Source organism: Sinocyclocheilus grahami, unplaced genomic scaffold (assembly GCF_001515645.1).
Source record: "Sinocyclocheilus grahami isolate Dianchi unplaced genomic scaffold, SAMN03320097.WGS_v1.1 scaffold574.1, whole genome shotgun sequence".
NCBI lineage: Eukaryota > Metazoa > Chordata > Actinopteri > Cypriniformes > Cyprinidae > Sinocyclocheilus > Sinocyclocheilus grahami.
The window spans coordinates 1,220,644-1,235,845 of record NW_015505753.1 but is presented as its reverse complement, the minus strand read 5'-3'; the positions used below and the strand labels follow the sequence as shown (position 1 = coordinate 1,235,845).

General features: G+C 36.2%; 1 protein-coding gene across 1 annotated transcript in view; it reads right to left on the bottom strand.

Moving 5' to 3' along the window:
- Nucleotides 1-754: 754 nt before the first annotated feature.
- The window catches only part of LOC107556596 (NACHT, LRR and PYD domains-containing protein 12-like), a 38,185-nt gene continuing 23,737 nt past the window's right edge, over nt 755-15,202 (bottom strand). Inside the window, exons 6-10 of the mRNA XM_016239728.1 lie at nt 14,251-14,260; nt 11,107-11,146; nt 10,657-10,734; nt 10,059-10,196; nt 755-1,029 (exon numbers count right to left, since the gene is read on the bottom strand). Coding sequence (XP_016095214.1) covers nt 755-1,029; nt 10,059-10,196; nt 10,657-10,734; nt 11,107-11,146; nt 14,251-14,260 — 541 coding nt within the window. The remainder of the gene's footprint in view (nt 1,030-10,058; nt 10,197-10,656; nt 10,735-11,106; nt 11,147-14,250; nt 14,261-15,202) is intronic.

The following is a 15,202-nucleotide window of genomic DNA, read 5'->3' as shown; positions in this document are numbered from 1 at the left end:
GTAAAATGCAGCCCAATTTTCATTTTTGGGTGAACTAAACCTTTAAGCAGATTTGTATTACAATTCCTATAAAATGTAAAAGTGTGGTCACAAGTAAAACTTTTTACACTGTAATTTAAAACAGGTTAGTGGTCTTGGCTGGTTGTAATAAGCAAAAACACAAACTTCTACCAAAATTGTTTGTTCATTCATTGACAGAAAAAAAAACACTATGCTACAAAATGTGTGCCTAGAGATGCTGCAAAGGCTTGATTCATCATGTTACACTCTTAGAAATAAAGGTTCTTTATTGGCATCAATGGTTCTATGAAGAACCTTGAACATCCATGGAACCTTTCAAATGCAGAAAATGCTCTTTATGGTCGAAAAAGTTTCTTTAGATTTTTTAAATGTTCTTCAAAATGGTTCTTTTAGGAACTGTTCACTGAAAGGTTCTTTGGGGAACCAAACATGGTTCTTCAATGGCGTCGCTGCAAAAACACCTTTTTGGAACCTTTATTTTTTAAGAGTATACAGTAAATGCATGACACATGACATCAGTTAGCTCTGGAAAATGTGTTTCTAGAAGCCTTGAGGAAAACATATGATTGCACTGACACACTCGAGTGATGCAGACAAATTTGGCAGACCTCGACTGAGCACTCTCATTCAATAATTGATGCAGCTGTCTCATTTGCCACCCACTCTCCATTTTTACCTTGACGCAGCACAAACTCATTTCTTGATAAGGCTGTAGATAAAATGATGATCATCATCACTGCAGTCTCAGAAGCTGTGGTGAGCTCTGGCTCATGGAGAGCACTGCGGCAGGCTCGTGGTGGCACTGACGGTGGATGAAACGGGTCGCTAGCATGAGCAGGATCCCCGTCAGCAGCTCCAGGCAGAAGGACAGACAGGCCATGACCAGAGACCAGCCGAAGGACATGTGGACGTGAGACAGTGACTCAATATCCACCATGTGCTGCAGCTCCTCCAAAGCCTGCTGAGAGTAACTGATATAGATGCTTACACCGGACACCGTCAACAGACCTGTGGACAAAGAGACGTCATTACACTCCATTCACTCACTAAACAACCAGACAGAAACAGACTAGCAGACCAGCAGCAAGGGTATATTTGTAGCAATAGCCAACATTACATTGTATGGGTCAAAATTACAGATTTGATGCCAAAAATCCTTTGAATATTAAGTAAAGATTATGTTCCATGAAGATATTTTGTAAATTTTCTACCATAAACATATCAAAACTTAATTTTTGATTAGTAATATACATTGCTAAGAACTTCATTTGGACAACTTTAAAGGCGATTTTCTCAATATTGTGATTTTTTTGCACCCTTAGATTCTAGATTTTCAAATAGTTGTATCTCAGCCAAATGTTGTGCAATCCTAACAAACCATACATCAATGGAAAGCTTTCAGATGATGCATAAATCTCAATTTCAAAAAATTGACCCTTATTACTGGGTTTGTGGTCCATGGCCACATATAAAAATGTTCTCATAAAAACATAGAATGCTGTATTCCAACCTGCTGAAGCAAGCTTAAACCAAGATATGGTTGTTAACAACTGTAGTCTTAAAGGGATAGTTCACACAAAAAATGAAAATTCTGTCATCATTTACTCACCCTCAAAGTGTTCCAAACCTGTGGTATAGTATAGGGGGGGAAATACTATGGATATTTCTACCAGCAAGTGTTTGGTTATCAGCATTCTTCAACATATCTTGAATTGTGTTCCACAGAAGAAAGAAACTCTTACAGGTGTGACACGGCTTGGGGGTAAATAAATGGTGACAGAATTTTCATTTTTGGGTGAACTGTCCCTTTAAGCCAGTTTACTAACATGACCAAGCTGGTTTTTAGACAGTTTAGTGGGGAAGCCAGCTAGTCTCTAAGCCCGACCACATGACGACTGCTCAAAACCCCACTAAACCTATCACTACAAATTTGCCTAACCAGCTTGGATAAGACCAGTGACTTCATTTATGAAAACGTATAAATAGGCACAGATTTGATCTGTGTGTGTGTGCTAAAATCCAGATCAATGTTCGATATATACATGTTCAGGTGCAAAAGCCTCTAAGTGCCGTCTGAAATTTTCTTCTAAAAGCATTATGTTCAGTTATATGTTCAGTTATGTCACTTTAATGGCAAAGAAAATAACCTATTCATTGTCATTAGAGTGAAATTACTGAACCTACACATAAGAGCCTGATAAAACTGCTCATTTTAAAAGAAAATTTCGGTAACACTTTATTTTAGGATCTCTTAACTAGTTGCTTATTAGCATGCATATTACTAGAATATTAGCCATTTATTAGTACTAATTAAGCACATATTAATGCCTTATTCTACATCTCTAATTCTACCCAATATCTAAACTTAACAACTACCTTACTAACCATTAAGAAGCAGCCAATTAGGAATTTATTAAAGAAAAAGTCGTAGTTAATAGTGAATAAGTGTTCCCTATTCTAAAGTGTTACCAAATTTCAAATGGCACTTAGAGGATTATACATATGCATATGATTTATGCATCTGAACTCTTCATATACTGTACATACAGGTGCATCTCAATAAATTAGAATGTCGTGGAAAAGTTCATTTATTTCAGTAATTCAACTCAAAATATGCCATTTGTTAAGCCACTCCTGAACCACAGTTGAATTACTGAAATAAATGAACTTTTCCACAACATTCTAGAAAATAACCTATTCATTGTCATTAGAGTGAAATTACTGAACCTACACATAAGAGCCTGATAAAACTGCTCATTTTTAAAAGAATGCCGCAGTACCTTTTCGAAAGGTTCACTTTTGTGCCATATTAATATGTACCTTTAAGGTACCAATATGGACTCTTTAGGTGTACACAAAGGTGTACATTTTGAAAACGTACTGCCCCAGTGACACACTGTTAAAAAAAATTGTGTAAAATTACAGCATATTTCAGTTTAATAATTGCATTTCTTTCACAGTAATTTCAGAGTGGGACTTCCCTTATGTCACACCCCTGGACTGTTTTTGTTATGTTTTCATTCCCCATGTGCTCAGTGTGACCCAGTTTTTCCCCATGTTTGATCATGTTAGTCAGTTCACCTGTGACCTCATTAGTTGATCCTCCTCACCTGTCTGTCCCTCGTTACCACCTCTATTTTAGTTGTGTTAATTTCACTGTTTGGTGTCTGGTCTACTACGTCCCTACGTGTGTCTCCTTCCTGTTCTGTCCTGGGTTTATCCTTGTGTGGATTTATTAAAGACTATTTGCATTTATCTTCATCTTTGTGCGTTTATCTCACCGTAGCGTGACAATTTGTTTCTAACTGCACTCTCAGAAACTTCTTGTAAAATCTAAAGTACTTTAATAGCATGTTTTTACATTGTCCTTTAAAAAATAAGCTTGGCTTTACTGTGAGTGTACCTTATTGGGAAAAAAATACTGTAAACAAACATCATCACAGTGCATATGTACTACGAAGGCACCCAGCATGCAGTGCAGCATGAAAAGATCATGTTTTTTTAATTCTTGTTGAACTTGTTTTTGGTTCACTTTTAGCCGTTTGTATTGTTTGTTTATTTTGTTATATTGGTTTATGTTGTAAGTGTTGTTTTTATTTGTTGAGTGTTACCATTGTTGTGTTTTGTATGTTGAGTATTGATGCCAAATCTTTTAAAGGTCCCCTGAAATGCTTAGAAACACGCAGCGTTACTCTGTGTTGACGTCATTTTAACTGAAACAGGAAGACAAGGCGGGACATATCAAGCAGCCCCGCCCCTTTTTAAAATAGCCAATAGCGTTCGTTTATATCACAGCTTGGGCTAGGGCCGTTGAGTTCCGTAAAGCCGCATTTGACAGGGTATGCCAGCCACAATCTCATCCATATTGCTATAAAATATGGCATTCTGTGTAGAATTTAAATAGCTCCGATACATTTTGTGGTCTGCGCCGACTAGCGCATTTGATCCGCTCCATGCTATCGTGTCTCTGGACCGGAGCAGAGTGTGTGTGAGGTGCGGTGGTTAGCGTGACAGCGCAAAACCAGACTTCTTTTTTTCCTCAATGGAAAGCATATTTACACTATTTGAATCATTCCCTGTCCCCTAGATAGTGCACTACGTGCCATTCACGGTACAGAACATACTAATTCTGTGGACAAGTGACCGATTTCAGCCGCGGCTTCAGCGTCTATTTTATAGTGTAGGGGGCGGGCACTTCAGAGTCTAGAGAGCATTTGATTGGACAAAGTTTGATGAGAAGCTGAAGTACGATGTGACGTCAAAAAATTTGTTGAGCCATTTTGGCGGAAGTGACAAACTGCAAGCTTTGAATGCTTATATCTTCTAAATGCAAATTTTGTCACTGTTTTGGAGCACACTGCCTTAAGACTAACATATTGATATTAACACCCAAAAAAAATTTTTTGATTTCATGGGGACTTTAAAGATGTATCTCAGCAGCTGCTTTAATATTGTGAAAGATCCAAATATCCCAAACAATTACCGATCACTTCAAAACCATTACAGTAGTAATCAGCTAAATTTCTCACAGTGGCACAGTTAAAGACAACTTTATCAGTTGTATCACAGTAAAACAAGAGCAGTAAATTAATGTGATGTTAGCGTCCTTCTGTGTCAGGGATCTGGAAGGAGGACCCAACTGCAGTGTGAGTAATAAGGGTTTATTGACAAAACAGATCAATACAAAAGGGTAGTGAGGTGCACAGGTGATACCACAACAGGAACACAGAAAACAGAGATAGCTAGGGAAGGCCACTGGAACAGCCTCAGACATCAACTGGCAGAATACTATAGCAGCAGAGGTGGTGGCAAGACCAGGCCGGTGGAGATACCAGAGCAAGGCACTAGAGAGCTGAGCTCAGATACTTATTGACCATAACTCTGAAGCACCCCAGACACCAGGCAAGGGAACCAGTGGACAGGAACAGGTCAGGACAGGAACACCACAACAAGACAAAACATAGCTCCACAGGAACACAAATTACTCCAAGACAGGCAAGAGAAAACAAAAAATGACTAGTGTATTTTTATTAAAAAAAAATATATATATATATTTTATCCAAACCGAATAACTAAAATATCAACCAATAAAAGATCAGGACTAAGAGAACTAAGTTAATACTAAAATAAAAGCAAAAAGACAAAAACAGACCCAATCCAAAAACAAGGAGCAAGACAAGAACATAGAATTACAAGAGACAAGACTAGAGCACACGATCAAGAAGACAGGAACCCATAATCATCCACAGAGACGGAGAGAGAAAGAATGACCACAAACCAGCAAAGATAATACGGCAAGGGGCACTATAAATAGGGAGGAAAACACACGAGGAACAGGTGAGAGCAATGACACTAACAAGGACTCAATGAGGGCTAACAAGAGGGTGTGGTAATGAGGAAACCAGGAGGAGGGGCTAAAGCACATGGCTGAGAAAAACAATCAACTAGGCCATGTGCTGACAAGACAACATAGACACAAGAAACAAAACACAAGACCAACAGAGTGTCAGGGCAAAACCCTGACACTTCTGCTGTTCATTCACAGTCATTTGTAAGAAAATGACCCAGCATGCATTGATTTCACAATAAATCTCTGACTACAGTAATTTATTGTAAAATAATACTCTTTAATCCTGTAAGTTCCTGGCATTTTTTTTCTTTTGTACATACAGTGCAGCTTTCATACTTTTATTTCTGAGATTCTTTTGTATTCCTAATGTGTAAATACTACTATGCACTGTATGACTTTTTGAAACCTTTAAAAACCTTACCGCATACCGGGCATGCCATTTCGTACTTTGCATTCTCAAGTTCAGGTGTTTTTACAAAACAGAGCAAATGGAAAGAAAAAGTGCAGTCTATAATATAGTTTCTCTCTGTATGAAGCATAGACGTCATTCCAGCCACAAAAAGACAAAAGTACTACTGAAAATTGCATAATCTTCCAGCCTAGGTGAAGCCATTATGTACATTAACAACAATTTGGAACAAATATGATGTAATTTAATGAAAAACTATGTGAGTGGTGCTCTGTGGCACATCAGGAGTTTGTACAGCCTCCACGTGAAAGCTGTAATGGCTTGATTCATCATGTTCTACACAGTAAATGCATTATGGCAAAATCCTATAGAAGCAAATGAGTCTTTTCTTTAGAATGAAACTCAGCAGTGCACAAGCACAGAATATGACAGTCACACAGGTTAGTGGTGGGAGTATTAATAGGAAAGCTCATAATCACCATCGTAGTAAGAGAAGATCTGTGCTTTCCTTGAGACCTGCTTGAAGGAACCGTCATGAACTCAGCCATTATTGCTGTAATGAACCCACTTACATGAAGCTCAGAGGAGCCCTGACCTTTCACGATCACTCATGATACACGACAGAAAGGACAGAAGAGAGGTTTTCCTGCTGCTCTGCAATTAAACATCAGTCATTTTTTCAAACAATGCATTGCTTTTTCAAGACGGTAAAGAAAAAATGCGCTGATGTGGGGTTTGCTTCTGTGCCTGTCAGAGAAAGCATCAGATGACAGATGGATACAGAGCACATTTAGCCATTTTGTCACATTTTTGAATGTGCTTCCTGTCCTAGTATAATGATATTAGTAACTTATTTACTGAGTTGAATTTCAGCAAGGAAATAAAGCTCTGCGAACATACAGTATGATATCTTTGGCGGCTTCACAGGCAATGTTTTCAGCATGGAAAATGTTTTTGCATGTCAACAATTCATTTGATAACAATTCATTTTGATAACTTTTGGGTTGGATGAAGATCTTACCTAAATTTGGTGATGAATAATTGACAGTAATTTACACAGTAAAGACCAAAAACTGCATCTGCAGAGAATGAAATATAAAAGTTTTTTGTATTTTTTTCCTCTTATGATAAACTATAGAAATAGATAACTCACTGTATTGTAATTAATAAACCTTAATGCAATCATGACAAAAATAGAGAATAACAAATTATTAACCAGACGTGCTACATTCAGCACAGTCATTAATAGAGGAAAGGATATGAATAGAGTCAGTAAATAAGCTAAAATTTCAAATTATAGAACTCCTGTTTTCACTGGCCTTAATTGTATTTGTATTTAGTAAATTAAAACAAATTGATTTTGATGGCTGCAACACACTTCAAAAAAGTTGGGACAGAGACATGGTTGCAACTATTTTATATCAACTTTCCTTTTAATTACACTTTTTAATCATTCCTGAACCGAAGGGACTAATTTCTGCTGGTGTGCAAGTGTAATTTTTGCCCAGTCTTGCAAGAAACAAGACTCCAGCTGCTCAACAGTTCTTGGTTATCAATGTCTTATTCTCCTCTTCATGACTCACCACACATTTTCAATAGGAGACAGATCTGGACTGCAGGCAGACCATTCAAGCACATGCTAGCACATGCAGAAAGAGACTTGGCATTGTCTCACTCTAATCACGGACTTCTCAGGAAAAGACGTCAGTTTCATCGCAGTATGTCTCTGTACAATCCCACTATATGCCTCAGACTCAATGGTACCTTCACACGTATGCTAGTCACCCATGCCGTGGGCCCTGATGTACTTATACCATGGCAGATGAAGCTTTTGCACCTGTCACTGATACAAATCTGGATGATCCCTTTTGTCTTTGCCATGAAGAATTCGATGTCTACTCACAAAAAAGCCTGTATGTCATTCCCACTTATATTTTGATGTTTTCTTCAATAACTCATCCGAAATATTGTAGCACACATCCAGTGATAATCTCATGATTTCTGTTATTGTGATGAGAAGAAATAATGACAAAGTGTGATGAGGGTGTGAATTAATTATGTGTCATTCAAGACAGAATCAAATGCTGATGTTCTTTAACACCTTTACAGACACAGGAGCAAAATCTGCTGATTACAGATATGCAAGTAAACCACAGACTGAATGCCATGAATAATGCTGAAAACAAATCATCAAATTGTAGCTTTTGAATTTGATGTTCATTGTAATGAATAGTATCTCTATAGTAATCAGCAGAGGTATACAGTAGTGCAAAACTACTATTTTTAAGCGCTTTATTGCCTTTGATTGCAAAGGTGACAGCAAATGAGGCTGATTCATTGTTGGTGTCTCGGCCACCGTGTCCTGAACATCTGAGCCCTACTTTTGCTTTATTCAGATTCCAGTCCAGAGTCAACCATGCAATGTCCATCTTGAACACTGACACACTGTTTTACTACTACTTCTGTAAAATTTGTCCATATGCTTTTGAGATATCAAACAGTAGAAATTGTATATTTGAAACTGTAACAGTAACAGAAGTACCTTAACAATGTTTATATAATCATACACTGTACATGAACATTTCTTTGGAAGCAAGCAGTGCAAAGCAAGGAAAATGATGCAGAGCAGTCTTTGTACTGCAGTTGAAGGTGCTTTTTTATATGAATGCAAATTATTTTAGAAAAATGTACATTTTAGTGAGAATAATTGGCTCCTGTTTGATGTCTGCACTCCTTCATTCAAGTCTGTGAAGTTTAATAGAGACTCAGTGGTTGGCAGGATGAGCCTTTATACATCTATTTGTCTGAATTTTTAACATTCCAGATCAGGACAAAACTATAAGCTAGACGCTCTGTTGAGGAAAACGTCTAAATGCAAATAAACAACACACTGTGAAAGTTGTGCAGGTTTTGTGATTAATATCAAAGCACTTAGTATTTCTCATATTCAAGACTTGGATTGTGCACTTTTCTGTGTCTATTCATTTTCAGATGCACTCCTAACATCAAAGTATATTAATATAAACTGTTTTGTCCATAAAACAGTTTTTCTGCACACACAAAAGTTCCACACTTGCAGTGGTTAAAACAACGCTGCATTTGTTCAGTATGCATGTCAAACCAAAAGACCTGTACCCCCCAAAAAAGTACAAATAAATAAAACATTTGGTATGAATACGGTTAATTCTGTCAGGACCACTATCATCAAAGATGATTGACAATTAGCATACAGTTTGGATTGGCGGTATGGTTCTGCTCTGGGCAAGAACACCCTGCGCATCCATGCAGCCGAGCAGGATAAACAGAACAGAACCAACATAAATGTATTGCAGATATCGTTAAAGTTCAATAATGTTATGTACACATTTTAGAATTAGTCTGATTCAAAGGAGAATCAGAAGGCTGAATCCTGACTGACAGAGGAGGAGTTGGGGATGGAGGAGGGTAATTAATTATTGAGCAATGCGAAAACTGTTGATATTGAGGGACCTTATATATATGAATGCTTAGATAAGTGTCGTATTCCTATAGGTAGATAGGGATCAGTTGAGAGTCAGCTGATGCGAGCTTGACTAATGTAAGCTGCCAGAAGTAACGCTACGCTAGATCATTACACTGCTTTGTTTTTTGTTTTTTTTTGTGCCTAGAACATACTTTGGATCTAGATTATAAAATAAATCCCCTAAACACATTAAACACATCAAATAAATCTGTTCAATATTTTTGCCATTCATTACTGCAGGCTTTGTGGATTATTGAGCTAAAAACCTCCATATCTACCCTACATATGTACGTTGCTGCTACACATTTGTTCGTTGTTTTGTAGATAGTGTCCGTTGTCTTTGAACTGTTAGCTATTTGTTTCTGCTGTTAAAACCGCACAAAGAGTGAAATGGGGGAATTGTGTTTCTTTTTTGTTGCGATTTTTATTATTCGATTTTTTCCCCCTGTTAATAGAAATGCCTATAAATAAAGTATTCAAAAAAAAATCTATATCTATTAAAACCCCTCACTGTGTGTGACCAGTTCACCTAACAGCTGCACTCAGCTGGAGCGCCTGACATTTTCTGTTTTCTTTCTTTCCCATTGTGTTTTATATCCACGTGTGACATTTGTTATTACTTGTTTTATATCCACGTGTGACATGAGCCACTGAACGCATCTCTCACTGACCTATACACAACAACACAAACTCTAGCGACAGCACTGCTGAGAGCTCACTTCATTTGATGTGTGTAGATGGCAAATGAATGCCGTGTAGCTGTTAATGGCACTCACTGCAGATGAGGAAGTATGCAGCGATGCAGGTGAGAAGAGTGCAGCTCTGAGCCAAAGATGCCACCAGACCGAAGATCCCACCAAAGACCAGCAGCACCAGACTGAGAGGCAGCAGGACCACGATGACCCTGTGCAACTCTGCAGAGACACAAACAGGTCTTTATTACATGCTTAGTGTAACCTGCTGCGATAGAAAAGTCTCTATCACTGCTGTGAACTAACTACCGCACGGAATATGAAGATATGAAAAGCTTTGGGAGACATCTGTCCACAACAGGCCTAAATCAGCAAACGTACTGGCACACAATCACACTCAGCAAAGTAGCTTGTAATTTACGCTATCGACAAAATCCTGGAAAATATCGAGATATCATCTTTTTGTCAATATAGCACACCATATGACTACTAATCAAAGGCCATGAGCTTTGATAATTGTGCAGTCTCTCTTATAATAAAGGTGGCCAATGATGGATCAGGATGGATGTCGTGCAGAGAATACAGCTCTTAAAGAGAGCGAGAATACACTGTACATAACAAGCCTATTTCCAGTGTCATTCTCTGATTGTGGCTAATGTGTAGATAGCTTTCAGAGACTCACTCAAAAGGTGCTTCTCCTGCTCGGTGTGGTCGGAGGTGTCCGTGTAGAACGAGATGTCGTGATAACTGCCATTCTGTCCTGTGGGTCACATTGAAACACCAGTCATAAGCTGCAAACACCCATCACGCTTCACACAGTTGCCTGCGAATCAGTTTTCTTGGTTATCTCGAACTATTACAATGAAATGGAAAACTGTTATTTTATGCAACAGATTTAATAACTGTGTCTAACATTAAACATTTACAGTTGTGTGAGGAACTGCTTCTCTCTTTAATTGTGTCTAGTGCCATGAAACAGCGACAGAATTATGTCAGAGACATTAATTATGTACATAACATAAAAGAGACTCAGCCAGTGATGAGGACTGAATCTGTGAATATTTGTGAAATAACTGGTGCAGAATATAATGGCTCATGAAGGAAGCTCAAGTTGTTTGTGTTGTGATCTTACCTTCATGTATCCTCCAGAGTCCGGAGTGAGAGCTGCTGTACTCCAGTAAATAAAAACAAGTAGTAGAATAGAAATAGAATAGAAATTGCAAGTGTTAGAGGGTCATGTTTTTTATATAAATAAAAAGAAAACAAGTAGAGAAGATATAAACAGAATAGAGAGTGTTAGTGTTAAAGGGTCAAGTGTAGATGGAACAGATGTGTTTTTAGCTGTTTCTTGAAGATGGCTAAGGACTGCTCGGATTGAGTTGGGCAGGTCATTCCACCAGGAGGGAACAGTTAATAATGTAAGAGTCTGTGAAAGTGATTTTGTGCCTCTTTGGGATGGCACGATAAAGCGACGTTCACTTGCAGAACACAAGCTTCTAGAGGGCACATAACTCTGAAGTAATGAATTTAGGTAAATGGGTGCAGAGCCAGTGGTGGGTTTGTAGGCAAACATTAATGCTTTGAATTTAATGCGAGCAGCTACTGGCTAGCCAGTGCAAATTGATAAACAGAGGTATGACGTGCATTCTTTTTGTTTCATTAAAAATTAATATTGCTGCCGTGTTCTGGATTAATTATAAAGTTTGATAGAAGTGGCTGAAAGACCTGCCAAGAGCATTGCAATAGTCCAGCCTGGATAGAACAAGAGCTTGAACAAGGAGTTGTGTTGCATGTTCTGAAAGAAAGGGCCTGATCTTCCTAATGTTGTATAAAGCAAATCTGCAGGACCGGGCAGTTTTAGCAATGTGGTCTGAGAAATTCAGCTTATCATCAATCATAACTCCAATGTCTCTGGCTGTTTTTGAAGGAGTTATGTTTGATGTGCCTATATATATATATATATATATATAAATATCAGTCATATTTTATTGTATATTTGTGTTTTGTGATAACTCCGAGACCCTGGGTTCAATCTCCAGAGAATGCAAGAATTGATAACATGTTTACATTATTGCATTGTAAGTTGCTTTGAAGTCTAATATTATCTAAAATGAATGTTGATTTTAAAATAAAATAAAAAAAACCTTAAACCTAATATTAGACATTATTCTGGTAAATTGACATTTATTGTTTAGTGCTTACCAAAAAAAAAAAAACACTGAGTTCTTTACACATTTTTAAAAACAAAGCTTCTTTATTGGCATCAGTGGTTCCACAAAGAACCTTTACCATCCATGGAAACTTTTCATTCCACAAAAGGTTCTTTATAGTGGAAAAAGGTTCTTTAGATTATTAAAATGTTCTTCACTCTAGCAACTAGTGTTGCTTTCGTCAACGAAAATTATGACAAAATATAGTCATCAACGAACATTTATCATGTGACGAAAACGAGACGAGACGAGACGTAAATGCTGGTCATGTGGCGATGACTATAATTAAATGTACAATGCAATATCGTTGACAAATAAAAACGAGACGAAATGTGGAAAAAATCTCTTAATAGCCCTACAAAAATACACTGAGTGTGCAAAACTTTGTTTAATTACCATTATAACTATCTCACAATGTTTACATATGAATAAAAGCCTACATTAAAATCTGTCATATAAATTGGTCTCTTCATTAGAAATTGGCCTACTGGTTTTTTATAATATTAAAAATATCTGTATGACATTATATTCTGCAGTTCTTCCCTGTTGTACCGAATATCTATACTTTTCAAATGATCATATATCGAAGTTAGAAATTCAAATATTGTGACCAAATTAATTTTGTAGGGTGCCACAAATTTGTAAACATTTCCAAAGGGTGGAAAGGGTGTCACGAATTCGGTCCATGGACTTCCGTTTATTCACCACCAGAGGTCACCCTTTCCATTACATTGACTCTCGCACAACACAAACTGTTGCATAGCACCCTGGACTACATATCCCATCATTCATTGCACTGATTGCACTCAGCACGGATTGCACACAGCTGTTTTCACTGATTGCACACAGCTGTTTCACATCACTCACATGTCATGTATTTTTGTTCAATAATATTTTCTAATTATTATTTGGAATTTTGAGGAGATTTTATGATACTATTAAATATTTATACAATTTATTTGAACTATTTTTCTATTAAAATTAATTCAGATCTGAGCCTCTTTATTTTTGGGTCACACTTGGTACTTGAAATGTAAGTTTTTTAAATTTATTTTTTTTTTCCCCTGAGGTAAATCAATGTCATGTATTTTTGATCAATAATATTTTTTAATCATTATTTGAAATTTTGAGGGGATTTTATGATACTATTAAATATTTATACAATTTATTTGAACGATTTTTCTATTAAAATGAATTCAGATCTGAGCCTCTATTTTTGGGTCAAGCTTGGTACTTGAAAAAAAAAAAAATATATATATATTAAGGAAAATCAATGTAATATATTTTTGTTCAATAATATTTTCTGATTATTATTGAGAATTTTGAGGAGATATTATGATACTATTAAATATTTATACAATTTATTTGAACGATTTTTCTATTAAAATGAATTCAGATCTGAGCCTCTTTATTTTTGGGTCACACTTGCTCCTTGAAATGTAAGTTTATTTGTTTATTTATTATTTTATTTTTTTTTCCCCCTGAGGAAAATCAATGTCATGTATTTTTGTTCAATAATATTTTCTAATTATTATTTGGAATTTTGAGGAGATTTTATGATACTATTAAATATTTATACAATTTATTTGAACTATTTTTCTATTAAAATTAATTCAGATCTGAGCCTCTTTATTTTTGGGTCACACTTGGTACTTTTTTTCTTTTTCTTTTTTTAGGAAAATTTATGTAATATATTTTTGTTTAATAATATTTTCTGATAATTACTGAGAATTTTGAGGGGATTTTATGATACTATGCAATATTTATACAGTTTTTATGAGCCCTTCTTTTCATTAGAATGAATCTTCATTTTTGGGTCACGCTTGGTTCTTGAAATGTGTGGGGGTTTTAGATTTTTGTTATATATATATTTCTGTTCAATAATATATATTTTTTACTATTATTGTGAATGTGGATTTTATGATACTTTGAAACAATTATACCGTTTTTATGAGCCACACTTTATATTTGTATCGTAAAATTCTAAATAATAATCAAAAAATATTATTGATCAAAAATATATTAAATTGATTTCCCTGAAAGAAAGAAAACAAAACTTGACGCACCAAGAGGTTTCTTCAAATATCAACAGTGTGAATATTTGACACAAACAATAGCATGTGTCTCTGTTTACAGAAACCAAGTCTCTCTGACTGAAGAAACCAGACCTTTGTGTTGTGTTTTTATCATTTATTCATATCATTATATAATCATTAGTCATTAGACATTTATATAACTTATCATTTGATTATTTGATCAGTTATATCATCTTAATTGTTTTATCATTCATTCACTTATTATTTGTATTATGCTTCTATATTTCACATGATCTTATCTTCATATGGTCTCATGATTGTGGCTTTCATGAACGGTTTTGTCTGTGTGAATAAGAGAGAACGAGGATGGGATGTTGTTGTACATCAGTTTGGTATAACACTAAATTGCTGAATAATAATAAATGAACAATTTTAACCAAAATATTTCTGATGACAAACATCTCATGAAGACCCCAGAGAATCATAACTTGTGGAGAGTGGGCCCCTGATGTCTCCTTTAAGCAATAAAGCTTTTATTCTGCTGGAAAACTCCTCTTTTCAAACAGATTTATAAACCTGGGGAAGATGTCTGGCGCATGCTGCATTTTCAGTTCTAAGTGACAGAGATGTAGTTTGTGCGGAGCAGCATTTACACTGTTATCATGAGCGGCTCACGTCAAAAGAACGAATGTTTTAGAATTATTTTAAAAAGTTACTGGCCAACTGCTGATTTTTACTTGAATGTGGCGCTTGGCAAGCGTTCATTTTAGGCGTTGCATGTACGTATTACTAATGATCATGATTTAATTTTTGGTATTTCATTCAGTGCAGCAGCTCAGCTGATTAATATAAATGTTAAATAAGCTCAGGCTCAGACATCTTACATCTTATTGTTTGAACAATTATTCTGCTCTAATTCTAATTCTGTGTGTGTGTGTGTGTGTGTGTGTGTGTGTGTGTGTGTGTGTGTGTGTCTGTCTGT